Source organism: Osmia bicornis, chromosome 8 (assembly GCF_907164935.1).
Source record: "Osmia bicornis bicornis chromosome 8, iOsmBic2.1, whole genome shotgun sequence".
NCBI classification, from domain to species: domain Eukaryota; kingdom Metazoa; phylum Arthropoda; class Insecta; order Hymenoptera; family Megachilidae; genus Osmia; species Osmia bicornis.
The window spans coordinates 7,948,056-7,969,004 of NC_060223.1; the positions used below are offsets into that span (position 1 = coordinate 7,948,056).

Below are 20,949 nucleotides of genomic sequence, written 5' to 3' on the forward strand. Positions count from 1 at the left end.
CCTCGTGTCTGATGTACGGAGAACGGAAAGTTGGTCACCTCTGTTCGGTCGATCGTCTTTCGGAATAAAATTCAATAAATAATTTCATGTTTAATTATCTCGACGTAATCGTTCTTCTTATTTATCGCGCGAAAACAAATAGCGCGATATGAAAGGGTTAAGAAATTCATCCAACTCTGAATCCGACGTAGAAATGAAAAAAAAAAAGAATCGTATAACGTTGAATAGAAAGGGAAAAAAAGGCTGCATAAAGGCATCGGGAGAGACATTATTCACCTCTGTTGTACGATTCACGAACGAATTCATCGGTAGCATCATCTTCTTCTTCGAGTGGCGTCTTTTTTTCTCCTCCTCGAGGGTTGTTTCCGCGCGGAATCGGCTCGATCGTCGAAATCCGCTTACGAATAAACATCCATTTCATGCCATCTTCTTTCATCGTCATTTACCATCATTTCTATTTTTCTGACTTGGTAAATCGCACGAAAGGATTAAACCGGCCTTCCATCCCTCCCCCCGGCCCTTCTTCTATGACTCCTTCACCCCTCTCATCTGCCTTCCTTCGAGTAGCTGGCTCGCTTTTGTCGACATCCGGCCAGAGGGTGGATAAAACCCACCCCTATTGATCCCGCTCAATGGATTCTCTCTGCCCTTTCACCTGCCACCGATCCCGATCCCGGTGTTTTGACATTCCTCTCGCTCGTCCTCGCTCCGAGTTTCACGGCATTAATAGCCCGTCCAGGAGGGACAGAGGGTAGGTAAGGGTACATTCTCCGTCTCTTTTCCCCGGGGCAGATCCTTTCAACGGCGAAGAACTCCCTAAATAAGCGTAATCCTTTTCAGTCGGTCTCGAGCGGACCCCTTAGAAATCGCTCGCGTCGAGGATCATGCGAAATACACGCCACCCTTCCTTCTCTCCTTCTGATCCTTCTTTTTTTTCCTACGATCTAATACTATCTTTTTTTTTCCATTTCTTATTTGACCTATCTTTTATTTTATTTCATCCTTTTTATACGCGAGACAGGGGTTTATAGGCTGGGGTTGAGAAGAAACTAACTGTAGGATTTCTGATTGCGAAAAGTGGACTAAAAAACGGGGTTTAAAGACGATTTTGTGAGTAATTTTTAAATTACAAAAGGGGATGCTATATAGAGCAGATGTTGACTGAAAAAGATTCTTGATATTTATGTTCTACTTTTAAATGAATAGGTCTTAATTATTAATTTGAATTACGTTTGTGGTTTTTAATAGCGATTATAACTATGATCTTAATTATTGACACCCTTGGGGGTTGATTCTTTTTCGATTTTGAAGGTGGTGCTTTTTAGCGCCGTCTCATGTTAATGAGGAGAACTATAAATGGACGTATTTTTTACGCTACCTATCGACGAAATGAGAAACCTGATTTTTAGCACTCGGTACTAGATGGTGCCACATGTTTTTTCCCCTTGGCGGTCTTTTAAAATATAGAAATTCTGAATTCGTTTAAAAATGAAAACTTTCATTACAGGCGATGCTAAATCAGTATGTAATGAAGGATATAATGATTTGCATAAAATGGGTGGGAGTACAAGTTGTATGGATGAAATGGGTTTGGAAGACTTATGTCATGACGCGATTAAGTGAGACTTCATTCTGTTACTTAAATATTAAAATAATTTTTTTGTTTTTTATTTAATAAAAGAAATCAATACAATTTTTAGAAAACCTTCGAAAATTCCTAAAATATATTATGGCACTCGAACCCATAAGCAAATCGAGCAAGTTATAAGAGAACTGCGAACAACAAGTTATCAACACAAAAAGTAAGAAATTTTTTAACCATCCGTTAAATATACACGAAGATCAAGGAATCATTTAATAATTGCTTCTAGAATGACAATTCTCAGCAGTCGGGAACATACTTGTATCCAGGATTCGACGAGAAATAAAACGGAACTCTGCAAGGACCTACTAGATCCTGTCAAGGTTTCTTTCATTAATCGGACAGAATTTGTTAATTGTATTCAGCTAAGAGACTGACAAAGAAAACTTTTATTTAGCACAAAGGATGTCCATTTTATACGGAGAAAAAGAAGGATGAGCTTTCGAACTTCAATGTTTTGAGTGCTTGCGGTTTAGGCCCTATATGGGATATCGAAGAATTAGTGGAGATAGGTAAAGAAAGAGAAGTTTGTCCTTATTTTACCGCCAGAGATTTAATGAAGCACGCGGATATTATCTTCTGCCCCTACAATTACATAATCGATCCCGATATCCGCGAAAGCGTAAGTCATCTTCTTAAAATGATTCTTTGTCTTTTATTATTATGGAATCGTGAGGATGGTTTAAATTTTCTTATAGATGCAATTAGACCTGCAGAACGAAGTGATCATCCTCGATGAAGCTCACAACATGGAGGACATATGTAGGGACGTAGCCAGTGTAGATTTTCGCGATGATCACATGATGGCCGCCGCATTCGAATGCAAAGCACTTTCGAAACAACCAGAAATGGACTTTTCAGTCTATAATAGATTGCAACAGTATATTACAAAATTAGTGACATTTATGAAGAGCATCACTCTTAACTCAGTCGTAGGTTATTTATATAATTTATATCTCAACAATGATATTACAGTATAATTTGGATAAGCATTTATGAAGCGGAGATATAAATTTTTATTAATGATAGAAATGGCACGGGTTAAGCTTTTGAATGTTGCCAAATTTAGAAAGCAGCATATCGCTGAGACAATACTAACTTTTTTATTTTTATTTTTGCTAAATAAAACTTACCAATGTAATTTCCCTTGTACATCAAATAAGTAAATGTATTGCAAATTATATTGTGTTTGGTCTTGTTTTAATCAGAAAAATCTCACAAATACATTGGTAATAGTTTCATTTCAAAAAAATAAAAAATAAGAAATGTTCGTGATTGATATTGGAGCTTGGATTTGGTTACATTATTCGCTGGCCCAGCTTCACTGTTCCTCATGGGGGATCCCCCCAAGTGATGGTGGTGGTTACCAGGTGCTTATCCAACTTATACTGTACATGGAACCATCATTAAAACTTCTCTTCATTATCAGGGTAAAACCACTGAGACTAAAACCAGTCCATACTGGACCGGCAAAGAATTATTAGAATTATTTGACATGCATGGACTTGGGGAAGAGGCGTATTATTCATTTTTCATAGCCAGCACAGCAGCAATTGCCGATCTGAACAACATGAAGGAGGAGGTACGGTTGATGAAAACATCTCAGAAACCCGTCATTTCTTCGAATACAAAGTTGATACTAGAACACCTCGTGTTCTCCATGCGGACGATCACTTCACCGAAGTACACGGATGATTACAGAGCTTGCATAATGGAGAACATCGTAAAAGATTATACATCTGTTAGTATGGAAATCATCTCTGCGTATTTCAATACTTCAGAATTGTTCTAATGTTATGAATGTAGTTTCAGACGAACGAGAATACGTGGCTACCTTCCAATAAACAGGAACACACCGCGCGAACGTTGAAACTGATCTGTATGAATCCAGGTGTGATATTCGCGCCGTTGTCCGAGATGGCTCGCGCTATAATTCTTGTATCGGGTACCCTCGCACCGATCGATTCTTTCCAAAGCGAATTGGGCACAAAATTCCCGCACGTGCTTAACGCGGGTCACGTAATTTCAAAGGATCAAATATACGCCACCTGTCTGTCACGTGGGCCCAATGGAATTGTACTCAAAGCAAACTATCAAAATGTTAATACTTGGACCTTTCAGGTAAGAGTTGAGTAGGCGTTTAGTGGAAAGGGTGGCGGTGAGTCTATCCGGGCGCCCTTAGCTTGGATCGACGACCGCCAGGTGGCGAAGGGGTTGGTCTTTTCTCGCTGGCGGTCCCCTGGCATGAGTTCTAAAATAGGGGGGTTATAGGCGTCTGGGGCACGGATCGTCTGCCGTCAGCCCCACTGTTCCTATATTAAATATGTTTTTCTGGATAATTGAATAAAATTTCATTTCTATCTTCAGGATGAATTAGGCTCATTGCTGCTGCAGATCTGTGAAACTGTACCTCACGGTATTCTTTGTTTCTTTTCTTCGTACAACGTCCTGAATATACATATGCAGAGATGGAAACACACCTCGGTTTGGGATACGATCGGCAGGATTAAAGAGGTGTTCGTAGAACCACGCTATGGGGGTGATCTCGGGGATATCATGAGGGACTATCGGCAAGTAATAGAAGATACATCCGCTGGTCCATCAGGGGGCATCAGCGGCGCCTTGCTTTTAGCTGTTTTTCGAGGCAAAGTGGCAGAGGGAATTGATTTTAAGGACAACGAATCTCGTTGCGTTTTATCGGTAAGATTTTAGAAGGAGTGAAATATTTAAATATTGTAGTAATATTGTTTTGTAGATAGGAATACCGTACACGGTTCGAAATGATCCTATCGTCGATATGAAGTATAAGTATAATGACGCTAATACCTCGAAAGGTTTGTTATCCGGTTATCAGTGGTATTCCATACAAGCATTCAGAGCTTTAAATCAAGCCTTAGGACGCTGTCTGAGACACGTTAATGATTGGGGAGCAGTGATATTAGTGGACGAAAGGTTCGTATAAATTAGTAACACAAGTAAGCTTTAACATTTTGTCTCATTTTATTGATCTTCTGTTACAGGTTTCTGATGAAATCATATAAAGAGAATCTTCCAAAATGGGTTAAAACAATGGTAATTTTTGTACATCAGATATTTACTTAGAATTAGAACAGTATATGAAACGATTTATTTCCAGATGGTTAATCCAAGTAACTGTAATCTTAAGGAAGAACTTCGTAATTTCGTGGCACATCGGAAGAAGAACGAACGGAAAAGCTAGCCAAACCACAGTAGTTTAAGTTAATTAATAATTTTTAAATTATGCTGGAATCATTTACTATAAAAGAGTTTTATAAATAGTTTCTTAATCAGTATAAATGTACAGATATCTAACTATTTTGAATTTTAAGTGTATCTCTCTTCTCTATCGTTCTAAGGTTTTTCCTCTTTATTTTTTTCAATTTTGCAGTATTTGTAATCTATAAAAAAACGTTATAATTATTCATAATTCTATTTCGTTAAAACTTTATGTAACATATTACTTACAACTTGAACAATTTCGCCCTTCTTGCGATTCTCCTCGGCGCGCTTCAAATTTTGTCTTCTCCTTTCTTTTTTAGCTTCCTTCTCTGCTTGTTTCTTTGCTTTGATCTCCCTTGACATTTCTTTAACACGTTTCAGGTCTTCTCTCAATTTTTGCTTCTTCTCAAACGACGAACGCATGCCACGTGTTTTAACAATAGATGAGAATCTGTTTACAAAATAGGAAAATCATAAATTACGAATGATTCTCAATAAACTTTGCAAATTTTTATTACGAACCGTGTTTTCTGTTCTTTCCATATTCTACCAGATTTTGGTTTTCCCTTTGGAATTAGTTGTTCTAATGATTTTTCTTTTTTAGTCTTAACCTTCTTGGATTCTAAACTTGGAATACTTGTATTAGTAACTGGAGATACGTTCTTGAGTATGTCTTCTACCCTCGTTACTTTTTCGTCTACTTCCATCTGTTCACCCATAATGTGTATCTTAACGATAATACTAATAAATAATCACTAATTTTTGCATGTAAACAATTAACTTGGGTTAGGAATTCACGTGGATACTGAAGCCATATTGAAAATGATACTGATGTTCTTTAGAGATATCTGACGACAAGTGCAGGAAACTCTTAGCCGAAATAAATTTAAAACGTTAATTATCCTAAGTGAGCTTATTACATATGTTCAAGCATGACCTCCTCAAAAACTTCTTTTTAAAACCTTCATCTGTCAATAGTTGCGATGCATATAAATTGCAAAATTAAATAATTTTTAAATGGTCGGTAACTTGGTTTAAAAAATTCGTCTGCAGCGCTATCTATTCAAAAACGGCTGAAACTACTCAATAATTTACCGACTTTGAGGTAACTTAGTTGCGCCATCTATTAAAAAGCGGGGGAAACTACTCGACATCGAAGGTAAGTCGGTAAGTTGTCGAGTAGTTTCCTCACTTTATTAATAGATGGCGCATTTTATTATCGGCCAGGGTAACACTATTCCCTAGAGTTTTCAAATGTAGAATAGCATGCCGTTAGTTGGATGCGGTAACTGAGGCGGCGCTGAAATCAGTTCCTGTTCGGCCTAATTTTCGATGAAACATTGACTGTTTTACCGACGCGGAATTCGAAGTTCGGCCTCGATGCTCGCATCATCTTAATATATGTATCTGACATAATACATATTTTTTAAGGATAATTTTATTGTATTAAACCAGCAACATGTCGGAGCGAAAAGTTTTAAATGTAAGTAAAATTTTATGTAATTAAATGTATTAAACTGAATATAAGGACGCCTTATGTTATTGTTTATATTGGTTATGTGTATTAAATTTATGTCAGTTTCTGTATATTAATTGTAAATTTTATATTTTAGAAATATTATCCACCGGATTTCGATCCGTCGAAAATCCCTCGTATGAAATTGGCCCGTAACAGGCAATACACGGTACGTTTGATGGCTCCTTTCAATATGAGATGTAAAACTTGTGGAGAGTATATTTATAAAGGAAAGAAATTTAATGCCCGTAAAGAGGATGTTGAAGGTGACGACTATTTAGGAATACGAATTTACAGGTTTTATATCAAATGTACTCGATGCCTCCAAGAAATAAGTTTCAAAACCGATCCTAAGAATACAGATTATGAGATTGAAGCAGGTGCTACTAGGAATTTTATGGCCTTAAAATTGGCTGAAGAACAAGCACAGAGAGAGGAAGATGAAGAAAAAGAAGAGGAAGCTACTAATCCAATGAAACTATTAGAAAAAAGAACATTACAGTCAAAACAAGAATTAGAATTATTAGAATCTTTGGAGGAATTGAAAGATTTAAACCGTAGACAGCAAGCTATTGACTATGATCAAATGTTAGAACAGTTTGATACAGAAGCAGCTAAGCAAAGGACAGAGAAGGAACAAGAAGAATACGATGAGGAATGTATTAAATCGATATTTGGTAAAAAAACTATTGTAGAGGAAGAAATTGTAGAGTTAGATGCACGAGAACCACGTGAACCACCAAAGAAAATAATTAAAACAAGCACAGATACGAAAGAAAGTAATAATGTAGTATTAACAACAGACAAGACAACAGTAGAAAAAGAAAAGGTAATTTTTAATTTGTATTTACCAATAGATCTATTGAAAAATTTATTAAAAACCATTTTTTGTTTTTCCAGGTAATCAACATTCAAATCGTGAAACCGTCTAACGATTCATTATGGTCCGAAAATGTGGGTACATCGTCGAATCGAAAAAATTTGTTAGGTATAGTTAAAAGAAAAACGAATATAGGTATTAAAACAAGCACTGAAAAACAAGAAACTAAAACTGTGACAAAAGATGAAACAGAATCTTCACTCAAAGGAAATGATAAAGCCGCAAAAGTGAATACATCGGAGAATACAAATAACGCATCAAACAATGCTCATAATGGACTTTCCTTGTTAGGGGCATACTCAGGAAGCAGTGATAACGATAGCGATTAATTGTTCAGTACTGTAAATATAATTTAAGTTCATCGAATTTATTATAAAATAAATTGTATAAACACAACATCCAGATATATAAATAAGTCTTATCAAATACACATGTAAATTAAAGTATATAAGTGATTTGTAACTTTTGCTAACAGATTCGAGATACGGTAATCACTGTCCAATTTATACATCCTTTGAAACGTTACAAACAATTTTTGCTTCATATTGATCAGAAAAATCTTGCACAATGCAGTAGAGTGTTGCTCACCAAAGACATAACGGTTAGTAACACAAATTAATCTCATTGATTTTGATCTAATTTCATGGTGACATATACGCTGACGATGATTAGAAAGTTCCTTACAGGATGCCGAAGCCTTTACCCCTAAAACATAGAAAATACAATTCGGTCAGAGAGATAAAGGGATTAGAAATCGGTCTGTTTCAATGGCTAGGCACTCTGTAAGAAACATTTCTATCAATAATGTAACATTGAAAACTTTGTAGCAGGGAGTACCTAGCCTATTAAATCAGACCATGTTAACAAAACATTTAAATTTATTTACAAAGGTATATCATAACTGTTGTAAAACTTATATGAATTTAAAGTCACCCGTAGACGATAGTAGCATATCTTGTAACATTTATATTTAACAAACACCATATTATTGTAACAAGTTGAGCGAAATTACATTAAAATGCGGCTCATAGTCTATTAGCTTTCAGGTGAAATATGATTCAGGAACAAATTTATTTCTACAACAATGAAATTCTACGAAATTACAGCGTCGTTGTTGCTGACTGCCAAAAGTGCCTTAACAAATGAAACAGAAAACCAGATCTTTATAAATTTGTATCATGAGACTCTGTTCTATTTGGTGATGGCCGGAAACGATGACGAAGAGGATCAAGATGTTGATGGTATTCTTTCTGATAATGCAACTCCCTGCTACTGTCGTCCACGTTATCAGACTCTCCGTGCAGACTGCACATCATCGAGCTGTACTTCCTACTCTTAATCAAAGGTGAATCACGCAAGTAATCATCATCATGGAAATCACGACCATCGATTGAATCTTTCATTATTTCCAGATTAGTCTCATTCCTGGACCAGTCGCGGAACGACTCGGGACTATTATCATCAGAATCGCCTTTGTTCAACCAGCATCCATCGTCCTGATTTAAAGTTTCAATTTCTCGTCGACAACGTTCACAAATATAAGGCTGCTCCTCGTCAGAGGACGTCTGTCGTGAGCCATCATTCTCATAGTCATGGACAAAATGATTATCTTGCAACGGAATAGAACGAGACAAATAATTTGACCTTTTAGCAACCGGCTGGTGCTCGTTACGCTTAACGTAGGAATTTTGCAATAGGACTTGTTCGGAATCACTGTAATAATCTTGCAACGTGTCCTGTTCACTATCTACGCGAAAGTTTGGAGAAGAAGACTTTTCCCTAACGTACCGCTGTTCTTTGCTCCTCTGTATGATCAGCTCCAGCTGGGCGATCCGATTCTCAAAACGCGTGCGTTGCGCTTGGGCACGGTCTTGCTGCTCCTCCATTAGCTTCACCATCTTCCCCAGACGCATTATCTGACGCTGTTTGTTCTCCAGAGTCTCGTACAGCTCTTGGATCATTTCCGTTTTCGCGTTTATCTGTTTTTGAACCTGTACATTGTTTTTTATTGTTCCAAGTATTCAGTGGAAATGACAAAAATGATATTAACACTAGAACTACCAGAGGGGTTTTCAGTTTTTTATTTCAAATTATAAATTTTATCAAGATATTTTTGTTGAAACGTATGTTGGCTGTTATCAAGCTAAAGAATGAATGTATATGTATATTAAATTATGTTTTATCCTTTATCTATTTAGTAATCTACATTATTTTCAACTTAAAAATAAATGTGCATCAAACGTCGGTAGTTCTAGTGTTAATATATTTAATTTGGTATATGAATATCTGAATTTAAATGTACTATTTTATACCACTAAGTAATTAAGAGAAAGAGGAAAGTATTAAATTACTTCTTGAAGATATTCATTGTTCTCGTCGCTGCTCGACAGTTCTCCGTTTTCTTGTCGAACATTTCCTTTAAGAATATCCAGCAACTCGTCTCTGACCTTAAGAAACTTGCTCTGTTCTCTCATCACACGATCACGTTGTTCCAGTTCCAATTGCTTTTGAGTCAAGGCGGTTTCAAGCTCTTCCTTCTGCTGAACCACTTCCGCCAGATTGTTGCTGAGATCGGAAACCTGTTGTTGAAGCTCAATCGCATGAGCGCTTAACCCAACTCTGCCACCCTCTTTTAACTGAGATTGCAGCCGATTCTGAATCTCCATCAACTGCCTTTCTAATATTCCATTTCTTTCTTGGCTGTTTCACAGAAAGAAAGAAGAGCGTTGTTTGTAGCATTGTTTCGACTTACGGATGATACTTTGAAAAAATCGCCTCATCACGGGGGTGAATATCCTACACTGCGTCTGGCTTCAATGTAAGTATTGCTTCACCTGATATTATTTATTTCCTTCTCTCGACGTATTAATCATTTAACCGGACATAGTGTACACATTCTATTTAATTATATACATAACTTACGCGTTTTTTGTAACCTTTTTCAGTTCCGAATGCTGCATCATCAGGTTTTGGAGCTCGTTAGTCTTGAATACCAATTCCTTAGCCAGCCTCTCCCTCGAGTCTTCTTCTTCGTCGTGATTCTGGCCCATGGGAAAAGGAAGAATATGCAGAAAGCAGATAATTAAAAATTATTTTATTGTAGTCATTGTAATATACAGAACTCGGTTGAATTCGTAGTGGAATTTTTCAAAATTCTTCTAATTTTCCATGAACAAATATTATTTTTATTAGCTTTATACGAATTCAACCTCGTCCTGTATAAAAGTGTATCCAACGAACGAAAGGATCGCGTTGAGTAGTTCTTAGGACTTATACGAGGACATGTCCCGAAAGTAGTGCAAACTAACGGCCGCCTGATGCATCACTGCAACGATTTCCTCTTTCTCCTGTTGCAATTGAAGCATCATCTGCGTCTGGTCCTTCAATTCTTTTCTGGCTTCCTCTAGCTCATTGTACAAGCGAACTTCGTTTTCTGTGTGACTTCCCTCTGACAGATAATCGAAGGAATGATTTATTTTTCATTTATCTGTCAAGTCTGAAGCTTGTAATTTTACGTTTCGTACCTATAATCGTGAAATCTTTATTCTTCTCTGCGAGCTCGCATAATTGTTGACTCTTCTCTTCGAGGTTCTTGTATCGTTCCTGCAATTCGCTGAAAGCCTCCTCCATTTCATGCCTTTATAAAGATAAATGAGTTTTGATATTTTTCCTAGAAAGAAAGGTTTTCTTTTTACCTTTTGTCTCTTTCGATTCCAACTTCGTTAGTAACCTCGTTCAGTTTCTCGGACAGCTCCTTGATGGTGGTCATCGCGTCGTTCTCTTTGCTGTTCATCTTCTCCTTCAGTTCCACCAGCCTAAAGCAGGCCAGGTCAAGAGGAAAAAGGAAATCTAGCCTTACGGTTAAAACGATCGTATACGATCCGCTAGGAAATAGAGAAAACAACCGTGTTTCCAAAGTGTCCCGCTGTTTCTCCACCTTGTCGACCAAGCCTTTGCTGCTCTTCATAGTTCTCTGCATTTCCTTCAGCTTCGCATCCATCGACTGATCTTTCTGTTTAATTTGTGTCTCCAGATTCTTCACGTTGGTCTGCAACTGTTGAATCTTTCCATCGTCGTTAGCCACGTGCGCCTCCAGCTCCCTTATCTTCGATCGTGCCTTCTGCAATTTGTTCTCCATGTCCCGAACGCGTTCCTTGTTCTGGCTGTTCTTCTCGCGTTCCAATTGCAATTCCTCCACCGCGGCGTGTAATTGAATTTCCAGCTCCTTCTGGTTCTCCATGAATTTCATTTCCTTTAATTTAGCTCTGTAATTCTCGCAACCGCGCACCAGCTCGCGCACGCTCTTCATCAACTCCGTCATCGAACTCGTTTCCGTCTCTTCTATCTCGACCAAACGGCTCCTCAGGCTGTCGCACTCCTTCTGATGTGCCTCCAGCTGGACCGTGACCATCGCGTTGTCCGTTTCACTGCCCACCTCGCTGGCGTTTATCAAGTGCGAGGTGATGAATGCCACGAATTCCGATTGCTTGTCCAACAGCTCGTAACAAAGATTCTGCGATTTCTTCGGGATACCCTCGAGCTTGTTCTCCAGGGACTTGAGGAACTCGTTACCGATGGCAAGCTTCTCGAGATTATTGTCCATCTGCTCTCTGGTGATCGTTGTCTCACCGGATGGTATCTGTTTCGAGGATCCTACCTCGACCTTCACGTCTTCCAGTTTACCTGGATCCTTGCCACCGGAGGTGATCACCTTCTCTCGCAGCTGAGACATGTCGTTGTAGAGATCCTGCGCGCATTTCTGTGGAAATTCACGGTTCGTTTTGGGTAATCGATTAATATTATTTCCCGGTGGGCTCGTTTTTCCAAGTGTACCTGCTTCTCCATCAAATCTTTTTTCAGTTGCAGGTAACGCTTCTTTTTAGTATTGTACTGGGTTTCCAGCTTCACCGGGCTAGAGGCCGAAGCGGAAGCTGGCCTTTTGTACGGGCTGGGACTGATCAACGGTTTCATTACTGTACGACGAGGAAAATTGTTCTGCAATTTGTTAACAGAGAATGCATCTTCCGCTGTAATACTTGCAGAGTCTCCCTGAAATTGTATGCAACAAGTTGCATAGTAGAAGTATCCTTAATACAATCAGAAACTAAACTATTCAGGTAATATTATATCTTAATATTTTATGTATTTTAAATTTTCCTTCATTTTGTGAATACGTACGGGAGTCGAACCGCGAACTGTTCTGTTTTTTTGAGCTGTTAACGTGGTTTTCGTACCTGGACTCGACGTCGCAACTTTTTCTGTCACGCTCGTAGACTCCTCGTTCTCTAAATTTTAAAATAATATTCAATAAATAGTTTAGAAGCTTGATGAATTCTCAGCCGACCCCGATATTTAATCAGTCCTTAAAATAAGTTAAATTTTAACCTTCTCAAATGAAAAAATTCATTTAACTGAAATCTTACAACCTCAATTTTTCCCAAATTTTTGCCCCAGTTCTTATCCACTTTTTATTTTATATATGTCAGCATAGATGAAATTTGCAAGCAATATTTGAAGCTATAATTATCCCAATTTTAAAAAAGTAACCGTGTTTACAACCTGACGGATTGCACGATAATGTTAATTGACTCATGATCGTTAACGATGATTCGACGTCGCGGTAAAACGATGATCGGTGACCGGGTTACGATGTCTGCGGCACGTGGAGGAATTTCCGGCGTTATTGTAAAAATAATCGGATTTCGATTTCATGTTCCTGCTGGTCAGGGCAGCGAGATCGCAGGACCGTCCACTCGTTCAAGAGACAGTCGACGATTCCGCGACATCGAAGAACACCAAACACTCGAATATGATCCAGCTTAACAGACGAAATTTGTCCGCGATTTAGACCATCGCGTTCGGTAGAATAGGTACACGGGCTCGTCGGATCACCTATCCGGTTCCGTTCAACGCGAGCCTTCTTCCGGTATGCAACACGACGATTTAGCCGGATCCACGAAACGTCAAAAAGGAAAAAGGAGAATTGACGAACGCAAAGTTGACTGGCAATTGTCACGAAATTGTTCAATATTTTACTCGTGTCTTCAATTGGTTATTTCGAAATTATCAGTCCCTTCAAATCTATTCTTTAGATCATTTCTTTTATCTCGGGGGTCAGGGCTGCTGGCGTCGGGAGTGGGGGCTTCAGACGCCTTAGCACGCAGCCCGAGGAGAGGCCGGTACCAGGTGCGACCCCTGGTATCGGCCACTTGCTAAGCACCCGAGATGGGTACTAATGTGGCAGGTAAATATGTGGAGGGCTCTGGAGTAATATACATAAGGTCCCAGAGCCCTCCTTTAGCGGCAGTGTCGGTCGCCGTGGGGTTTTAGTCAGTAGGAATCTGACACTCCCCCGCCGCCCTCCCCCAGGGGTTGGTGGGGGGTCTTATGCAAGATTTCCCCACGTTAAAAAAAAAAAAAAAAAATTCTTTCCCTCTCTGCTTTCCTTACATTCCTACATCCCTTACATCTCTGCATCCCTTACATCTCTGCATCCCTTACATCTCTGCATTCCTTACATCCCTGCATCCCTTACATCCTTGTATCCCTTACATCCCTACATCCTTTACATCCTTGCATCCCTTACATTCCTACATCCCTTACATCTCTGCATTCCTTACAACCCTGCATCCCTTACATCACTGCATCCTTTACATCCTTGCATCCCTTTTGTAAGCATTACATCATAGCGCCCTCTGGGGGCAAAAAAAGGAACTAAATCACGCAGAAATTTTGGCCCTCTGGCGGGAAAAATGTGAACTAAAATCTCGACCTCGAGTCAGCGCCATCTGGTTTTGGAAAAAGGAACTAAATCATGCACAAATTTTGGCCCTCTGGCGGGAAAAATGTGAACTAAAATCTCGACCTCGAGTCAGCGCCATCTGGTTTTGGAAAAAGGAACTAAATCATGCACAAATTTTGGCCCTCTAGCGGGAAAAATGCGAACTAAAATCTCGACCTCGAGTCAGCGCCATCTGGTTTTGGAAAAAGGAACTAAATCATGCACAAATTTTGGCCCTCTAGCGGGAAAAATGTGAACTAAAATCTCGACCTCGAATCAGCGCCATCTGGTTTTGGAAAAAGGAACTATATCATGCAGCAATTTTGGCCCTCTAGCGGGAAAAATGTGAACTAAAATCTCGACCTCGAATCAGCGCCATCTGGTTTTGGAAAAAGGAACTATATCATGCAGCAATTTTGGCCCTCTAGCGGGAAAAATGTGAACTAAAATCTCGACCTCGAATCAGCGCCATCTGGTTTCAGAAAAAGGGACTAAATTTTGCAAAAATTTAAATTTAAAATTGTTTAATCATGAGACTTTACTTACCTTTACTTACCTTTACTTACCTTTACTTACCTTTACTCGATCCAGTGGCCATAAGTGTATTATTTATAATATAGTTATTATAAGGGTTGGAAGGATACAAGAGATGCAGGGTGAATTCAGGAGTGTAAGGGATACAGAGATATAAAGGGTACAGGGATGTAAGGGAAGCAAAGATATAAGGGATGAGGAGGTATAAGGAATGCCGGCATATACGAAATGCAGGAATACAGGGAATGTAGTGATATAAGGAATACAGGGATGTTAAGGATGCAGACACGTAAGGGATGCAGTGATAAAGGGTTGGGCCTCGTGAGGCCCTTAAAGACAAAAAAATAATAAATAACTGGGAAGGTTGAGCCGAGGCCCAAGAAAAGGGATAAAATAATAAATGACTTGGGAGATTGGTCCACACGCAGCCCGAAAATAGGGGTAAAATAATAAATAAAAGGATAAAGTAATAGGCGAAGCACACAGATGTAATAGAATCAACACGTTCATGCTCTTAATGAGTTTATTCAATAAGCTAAGAAGATAAATACAGCAAATTAAATTAACGCAGAAGATCAAATATAGATATATGTATGTTTAACAAGTAGATCAGCACCCCTCGACGGTCACTGTAAGACTGAGGTGGTTTCACTTTGCTCTGGGGTTGATAACGGTGCTCGATCAGCCAATGTCGTTCCCCTTTGTCGCCGCAGTCAGCTACCTTTTAGAAACTGGTCGCAAGCAGCGCAAGATGCAAAAATGATTAAAATAAATGTTTGACAAATCTGTATTCACGAACTTGTATGTATTTTATAAGAAACTAGTGGAACGCCACATTTAACAAGACTTGAATTTGTGCCTCGAGAACCAGCGCTATCTGCTTTATTCTAGTATCTTCGCACTGCATCATTGTGCCATCTATACAAAAATAGCAGAAACTACTCGACACCTTACCGACTGTCGAAGAAATAAGTTGCAAACTTATCGACTACTGGCAGATTGATCGATAAGACAGTAAGCTGTCGAGTAGTTTGCGTCACTTTTGTATAGATGGCGTTTTTGCCCAACGAAAAGTTATCGGCACGCGCATTATCGCGCCATTTTCAATTACACATTATTTATGCTATATGCTTCTGTACTTTTAATTCCACTCATACTTGTCCGTACTTTTAAATCTCACACTCTTTCTGACTTTTAAGTCCACTCATCTTACTCTTTCCTTTACATCCCCCTTTTAGTCGCCTCTTACGACAGGCAGGGGATACCGTGGCCGTATTCTAAACCCCCCGAGCCACAGGGGGTTGCTACGTACTTACTTGCAGACGTCCACTTCACCTGGGGATAGCTGGGACCCCGATAACAACAATATGTCCCGTCTTTTTGTATCTGTAGTTACTGCATTTTTCTATACACCTGTAATCACTGAGTCACTGATACATGTATAAAATCAGCGTTTATATATTATATACATACATGATTATTTATTTAATTGCAAATCACAATAATTTTGGATTCAATTTTTCAATAAATGTACTTTTTAAAATACAGGAAAACATGTTTTGATAATTTATATTACATTATTTATCCGCTTACAACAGTATTTTAACGAAACTCTAAAAATATAATAAAAGGAAAAGAACCAATGGAAATTATGGTTCAATGCTTATCAGTATAGGATTGGTTATCGTATATGTTTCACAATTTTATTAAAGATATATTAATTTAACGGTTTCAACAACGGATGAACTTGGTCAACAAAATTTCATGCGTGGAACTGCTTTGTACCAAATGTTATTAGCAAATACATAAATTAAACATAATCAAATGTAATCTTACTACTTTACTGCCTTAATTATTACTAGGAATTTGTATACTTTGTTTCTAGGCAATGGCGTAAAAATTATTTGGATGCGTTACGAACATTCGTTCGTATGTGATATTTTTCATCTGGTCAAATACCTTGAATAGAATATTGACAGATAACGTTTGTCCTGTATTATGGGAGCAACATTTTTCTTAAATTTGTTGACAAAAATATACGGAAAATCATCTTCCGTTCGTTTAAGTATTGTTGATTATTGGTTAAAGTTAAAAATTAATAGCCATTCTGTACGACTGCGATAGTGATTGGCAAAAATGAAACTGAATGAGCTCGTTTATTGGTAAGTGTTTTAACTGTTTTATTTTTATGAAAATTATCCAATGAAGCTTAAATATAATGTAATGAATGATTTTCATATTTTAGGTATCAAAAGAAAATTGGTACTTATGATAAACAGCAATGGGAAAAAACTGTGGAACAACATATTCTTGGAGGATTTACCCATGTTCCAATGAGAACTGCAAAACTGAAAACAGAATTTATTGATGTAGATCTTGTACGAGGTAAATTAAGAAGATGGTAGCTTATATACTTAATTTGATAATATTTAATATTTTCTTTTGTACTCATCTAATTTAATTCTACAGGCTCTTCTTTCCCAAAAGCAAAGCCAAAGCATGGGTTGTCAACAGTAGCTTGCTTAGCACTTCAACGCTTATTATTGCTTCCTTTATACAGAAAATGGTGGATACAACAAACTAGTTTACAAATTTTTATTTTATTTCTATTATTATATAGCTTGCAGTTGATCAATATGTGCATATATTTCTGTAATATGTCTAAGGATAATGAAAGTGATGTATGAACTAATTATATTAGATTTGCAATTGAGTATAAGTATTTGATAATTAAGTCATTTATTTGCAGGTTGTAACAACATCAGAAGTATTAATACCTGCTATTATGATGTTGACATTATGTATTGTTCATTCTCATATTGTGTCAACTCATTCAGGTCCAACAATAGTTGATGGACAAAGCAAACAAAGAGTAGTTAGGCGTTCGCGACACACTAGATGTCGAATGGGAAAATCCAGGACAAGACAAAACTTACGTAAATTTTAATTGATATGTATATATTGTACAATTTGTTTCAGTTTCTATGGATATTTTAATTTGTAATTGCTATATACTATATAGGTTTACACGAAGATTCTAAATCATCTCAAGATACAGCTTCTGAAAAAGCTAGTACAGTAAGTGGTGAAGTATTAACATCTGTAAGATTTGCTAAAAAAGTTGTAATTGAAAATTCATTGACTGTTAGTCGGTCGCAGGTAATTATAATTCATTATTTTACACTCATGTAGACATACATCATTTTTGAAGTTGTTTTTATGAGAATTTTTTTGTCCAGGAAGTTGTGACTGCTCAAGTATCCTGTGATAATGAGTCAATCAATGCTGTTGTGAACAATCCTCTTCCTATAAATGAAGCTTCAGCTAGTCATACTGAATCAAGTTAATATGTTACATATTGCAGTAATAATATAATTAATATCTTAATTAGATGTTTCTGTTTAAGTGCAAAATATATCTTTTTTGTTGTAGATGATGTTCCAGATCAAAATATGAAAAACGTACATCAAGATGATGATGGTTTTGAAAGCTTAAATGGAAATGTATCAAGTGATAATGATAAAAGTGCTGCACAAACTACAGTAGAGAAATTTAAGCAAAAAAGAGATGCATTACTTAAAACTAATGAAGACCACGTTCCTTGGTCGGAAGATTCTACCAATCAACCAGCTTTACTGCAACCGAAATTTTCAGGTTTGATTTGTAACAAGTTTTATTCGAACTTATAATTACAATTTTATGTACATAATAAACTGAGATGTAATATATGATGTATATTAAAAATAATGTTTTTATTATAAGTACATGAAATAATTAAGTTTATTCTTATTTGTTGATCACTTTATTTATATCTTCATTTGATATTTTAAATAAAAGTATAATATTTATTTTACTGCATATTAGAATTTTATTATCTGTTTTGAACTGCTAACACGCTTTAATCTTTGTTGGAAAGGTAAAATGGCCTATTAGCTAAAATGATTGTCTTCCACTTTCCACGCAGCACCTGAATTATTAAAGACAGAAAATAATTCTTCGAATAGTGAGGCAGAAGCTTCTAATAAAGTAGTAAGTGTTTTTTTAAAATTAATGTATTTTGTTTTCAAAGTCACTTTTTCCTTATTTTTAACAATGTAAATTGTATTAAAATTGTAGTTACCTCTAAAGGATAAAGATCATTGTGTCATGGGAATAGGATCAAGAGAAGGCCGCCAACAATGTGAAAGCGAAGAAGAAGGAGAGTGCGAGGAAACAGTTACGAATCATTTAACAGAAGCGACTACATCTGCTACTGAATGGATGGGAGTAACTACCAACAGTGATGATTGTAGTTACAGGTGTAGATTCATATATTGTAAAATTAATTTTTTATCATCCCTTTCAGTTTATAACTTATTTTCTTTTATATGTTTTCAGTTCAGAACTTGAAGAATCCGATTTGCATAATGAGAGTAACAAAAATTACGGAGAATTTGGGGAGCATCCATTTTCTTGGGAATTTGGATTACCGCCCTCTATAATGCTTAGTTCGAATTGTGCTGCATACGACCGTGGTAATGTGTATTAAAATAAATCAGAATTGCAAGCTAATGCATTAAAGAATGCAATGATTAAAGATAAATTATATTTCAGTTTCATGTACTATATGGACACGTCGTGATATAAAGAAGGCTGAATTATCGGTACTGGATATTAGTTCAGCTATTATTGCTAGAGTAGAGTCAATGCCTGAAAGTATGAATTATTTTTATGGAGGCCTAATGCTTAGTGTAGTATTATCATTAATACCATCTCTTAAACGACTAAGTGATCTTGTTGGAATGGATAATAATAGTAATGTAACTAGTTCCTTAATACCAAATGATTTGACTTATGTCAATTTTGAGACGTATAGCGATATTTTATCAAAAATTATAGATTTGGCATTTGGGACAACTCTTTGGTAAATACGAGATAAGAATAATTATATAAGTTATGAACAATATCAAAATTATTATAAATATAATAAATTACGTTTAAGAAATATTAGTAAGTGATACAATTGATTCCAGGGAACGCATGGTAGTGCTTATATCAGCATTTCAGAGACTTATATTGTCGTCTTTATTATTTTTTTTATTAGCAGTTGCTGAACGTACTTATAAACAAAGACTCTTATATGCTAAATTGTTTTCACATTTAACATCATCAAGACGTGCAAGAAAATCTGACTTACCACATTTTCGACTAAATAAAGTACGCAATATAAAGTTGTGGTTAAGTGTTAGATCTTATTTAAAGGTAAATTGAAGGATTATATATAAAATTTGTCATGCGAAACTACTGACTGTACTATTTGTTACAGAGAAGAGGCCCGCAACGTTCCGTGGACGTAATAGTATCAGCAGTATTTATTGTTACCTTATTATTGTTGTCATTCGTGAGCTTGGAATTAATTAAGGTAAAAAGGAAATATAAAATAATATTATAATTGGATAAAATGACATTGTAATTATAACAACTCCTTAGGACCTTGAAAGTTTGCATTCCCGATATAATGTTGAAGCACTCTTTTGGAGCTTTTCTCTTGGAATATTTATACTGCGTTTCATGACGCTGGGTACGAAAATTAATAAGAAATATAGAAATCTTTCTGTTTTAATAACCGAACAGGTAATTAAAATGAAATAAATGTTATATCTACAATGCGTAATACATACTTTATACTTCTTTAAGCATACTACTTTTGTATATTTTCAGATTAATTTATATCTACAAATTGAGCAAAAACCACATAAAAAAGAGGAGCTTATGGTAGCAAATAATGTACTCAAATTAGCAGCAGATTTGATAAAGGTAATGGAAAATTATAATTCTTTGTATCACAAGTTTATAAATTAACTAATTCTTATTATTAATCTTTACAGGAACTTGAGTGTCCGTTTAAAATATCTGGATTATCAGCTAATCCCTATTTATACACAATTACGAAAGTAGTATTATTATCTGCCCTTTCAGGGGTGCTTTCAGAATTACTTGGATTTAAGCTCAAGTTGCATAAGATAAAAATCAAATAAAAAATGGTGATACTATATTTATTTTCATATAACTACCTCAATGATGTTAGCCAAGTGACGAAAATAATTCAACTTTGTTATTGAATATTAGGATATTCTATAAAAGCGTTCTATACGGACGTTTAGAAATAATGTAAGTTCTTGGTAACTTTCAATGTACATACATATGTATATTTACATATGTAAATGTATATTACGTATCATTGTTGTTTATTACATTTGTTAGAAGTTTTACGTTTTATAGTAACAAATGACACTAGTAACGTTTAATACCATTATTCTAGTAAGCTACATATTGAAATATTTTATTAAAATGTTAGTTTTATTTGAATTAGAATT

At 36.5% G+C, this 20,949-nt stretch overlaps 5 protein-coding genes across 5 annotated transcripts in view; 3 read left to right on the plus strand and 2 right to left on the minus strand.

The window, feature by feature from the left end:
- LOC114878090 (Fanconi anemia group J protein homolog) overlaps positions 1 to 4,976 on the plus strand; it is a 45,721-nt gene extending 40,745 nt beyond the window's left edge. The window contains exons 5-15 of the mRNA XM_029191495.2: positions 1,508 to 1,619; positions 1,701 to 1,802; positions 1,872 to 1,965; positions 2,040 to 2,264; positions 2,341 to 2,574; positions 3,072 to 3,383; positions 3,449 to 3,763; positions 4,010 to 4,342; positions 4,398 to 4,594; positions 4,663 to 4,714; positions 4,779 to 4,976. Of these exons, the coding sequence (XP_029047328.1) occupies positions 1,508 to 1,619; positions 1,701 to 1,802; positions 1,872 to 1,965; positions 2,040 to 2,264; positions 2,341 to 2,574; positions 3,072 to 3,383; positions 3,449 to 3,763; positions 4,010 to 4,342; positions 4,398 to 4,594; positions 4,663 to 4,714; positions 4,779 to 4,862 (2,060 nt within the window). The 3' untranslated portion in view covers positions 4,863 to 4,976. The remainder of the gene's footprint in view (positions 1 to 1,507; positions 1,620 to 1,700; positions 1,803 to 1,871; positions 1,966 to 2,039; positions 2,265 to 2,340; positions 2,575 to 3,071; positions 3,384 to 3,448; positions 3,764 to 4,009; positions 4,343 to 4,397; positions 4,595 to 4,662; positions 4,715 to 4,778) is intronic.
- Positions 4,871 to 5,834, minus strand: LOC114878091 (coiled-coil domain-containing protein 86). The gene is made up of 3 exons (XM_029191496.2): positions 5,405 to 5,834; positions 5,129 to 5,333; positions 4,871 to 5,061 (listed from the first exon to the last, which is right to left on the minus strand). The coding sequence occupies exons 1-3, from the start codon at positions 5,599 to 5,601 to the stop codon at positions 4,972 to 4,974; spliced, it is 492 nt and encodes a 163-aa protein (XP_029047329.1). The 5' UTR covers positions 5,602 to 5,834; the 3' UTR covers positions 4,871 to 4,971.
- A 388-nt stretch (positions 5,835 to 6,222) lies between these two features.
- Positions 6,223 to 7,674, plus strand: LOC114878088 (splicing factor YJU2). Its single transcript, XM_029191491.2, has 3 exons — positions 6,223 to 6,365; positions 6,496 to 7,227; positions 7,299 to 7,674. The coding sequence occupies exons 1-3, from the start codon at positions 6,342 to 6,344 to the stop codon at positions 7,605 to 7,607; spliced, it is 1,065 nt and encodes a 354-aa protein (XP_029047324.2). The 5' UTR covers positions 6,223 to 6,341; the 3' UTR covers positions 7,608 to 7,674.
- Positions 7,675 to 7,815: 141 nt separating this feature from the next.
- LOC114878102 (putative leucine-rich repeat-containing protein DDB_G0290503) lies at positions 7,816 to 14,657 on the minus strand. The gene is made up of 11 exons (XM_029191511.2): positions 14,636 to 14,657; positions 12,457 to 12,563; positions 12,112 to 12,327; positions 11,184 to 12,037; positions 10,974 to 11,093; positions 10,803 to 10,915; positions 10,587 to 10,726; positions 10,201 to 10,319; positions 9,630 to 9,978; positions 9,067 to 9,269; positions 7,816 to 7,983 (listed from the first exon to the last, which is right to left on the minus strand). The coding sequence occupies exons 1-11, from the start codon at positions 14,655 to 14,657 to the stop codon at positions 7,959 to 7,961; spliced, it is 2,268 nt and encodes a 755-aa protein (XP_029047344.2). The 3' UTR covers positions 7,816 to 7,958.
- A 1,629-nt stretch (positions 14,658 to 16,286) lies between these two features.
- Positions 16,287 to 20,628, plus strand: LOC114878092 (protein phtf). Its single transcript, XM_029191497.2, has 17 exons — positions 16,287 to 16,383; positions 16,479 to 16,755; positions 16,839 to 16,978; positions 17,063 to 17,274; positions 17,343 to 17,529; positions 17,616 to 17,752; positions 17,833 to 17,935; positions 18,026 to 18,247; positions 18,558 to 18,622; positions 18,710 to 18,891; positions 18,971 to 19,107; positions 19,187 to 19,496; positions 19,606 to 19,834; positions 19,899 to 19,994; positions 20,063 to 20,206; positions 20,294 to 20,389; positions 20,461 to 20,628. The coding sequence occupies exons 2-17, from the start codon at positions 16,730 to 16,732 to the stop codon at positions 20,608 to 20,610; spliced, it is 2,436 nt and encodes an 811-aa protein (XP_029047330.1). The 5' UTR covers positions 16,287 to 16,383; positions 16,479 to 16,729; the 3' UTR covers positions 20,611 to 20,628.
- Positions 20,629 to 20,949: the final 321 nt, after the last annotated feature.

Excerpts from the sequence above, each read along its gene's own strand:
- LOC114878091 (XM_029191496.2), bottom strand. The coding sequence starts at position 5,601 with ATGGGTGAACAGATGGAAGTAGACGAAAAAGTAACGAGGGTAGAAGAC. Across the intron at positions 5,334-5,404 it reads TGGAAAGAACAGAAAACACG|ATTCTCATCTATTGTTAAAA; the intron begins GTTCGTAATAAA and ends TTTTGTAAACAG. Across the intron at positions 5,062-5,128 it reads AGGGCGAAATTGTTCAAGTT|ATTACAAATACTGCAAAATT; the intron begins GTAAGTAATATG and ends GTTTTTTTATAG.
- LOC114878088 (XM_029191491.2), top strand. The coding sequence starts at position 6,342 with ATGTCGGAGCGAAAAGTTTTAAAT. Across the intron at positions 6,366-6,495 it reads CGGAGCGAAAAGTTTTAAAT|AAATATTATCCACCGGATTT; the intron begins GTAAGTAAAATT and ends TTTATATTTTAG. Across the intron at positions 7,228-7,298 it reads CAACAGTAGAAAAAGAAAAG|GTAATCAACATTCAAATCGT; the intron begins GTAATTTTTAAT and ends TTGTTTTTCCAG.
- LOC114878102 (XM_029191511.2), bottom strand. The coding sequence starts at position 14,657 with ATGGCCACTGGATCGAGTAAAG. Across the intron at positions 12,564-14,635 it reads GGCCACTGGATCGAGTAAAG|AGAACGAGGAGTCTACGAGC; the intron begins GTAAGTAAAGGT and ends TTTAAAATTTAG. Across the intron at positions 9,979-10,200 it reads AAAAAGGTTACAAAAAACGC|CCAAGAAAGAAATGGAATAT; the intron begins GTAAGTTATGTA and ends TCTGTGAAACAG.
- LOC114878092 (XM_029191497.2), top strand. The coding sequence starts at position 16,730 with ATGAAACTGAATGAGCTCGTTTATTG. Across the intron at positions 17,753-17,832 it reads TGACTGTTAGTCGGTCGCAG|GAAGTTGTGACTGCTCAAGT; the intron begins GTAATTATAATT and ends TTTTTTGTCCAG. Across the intron at positions 18,892-18,970 it reads AGTGATGATTGTAGTTACAG|TTCAGAACTTGAAGAATCCG; the intron begins GTGTAGATTCAT and ends ATATGTTTTCAG.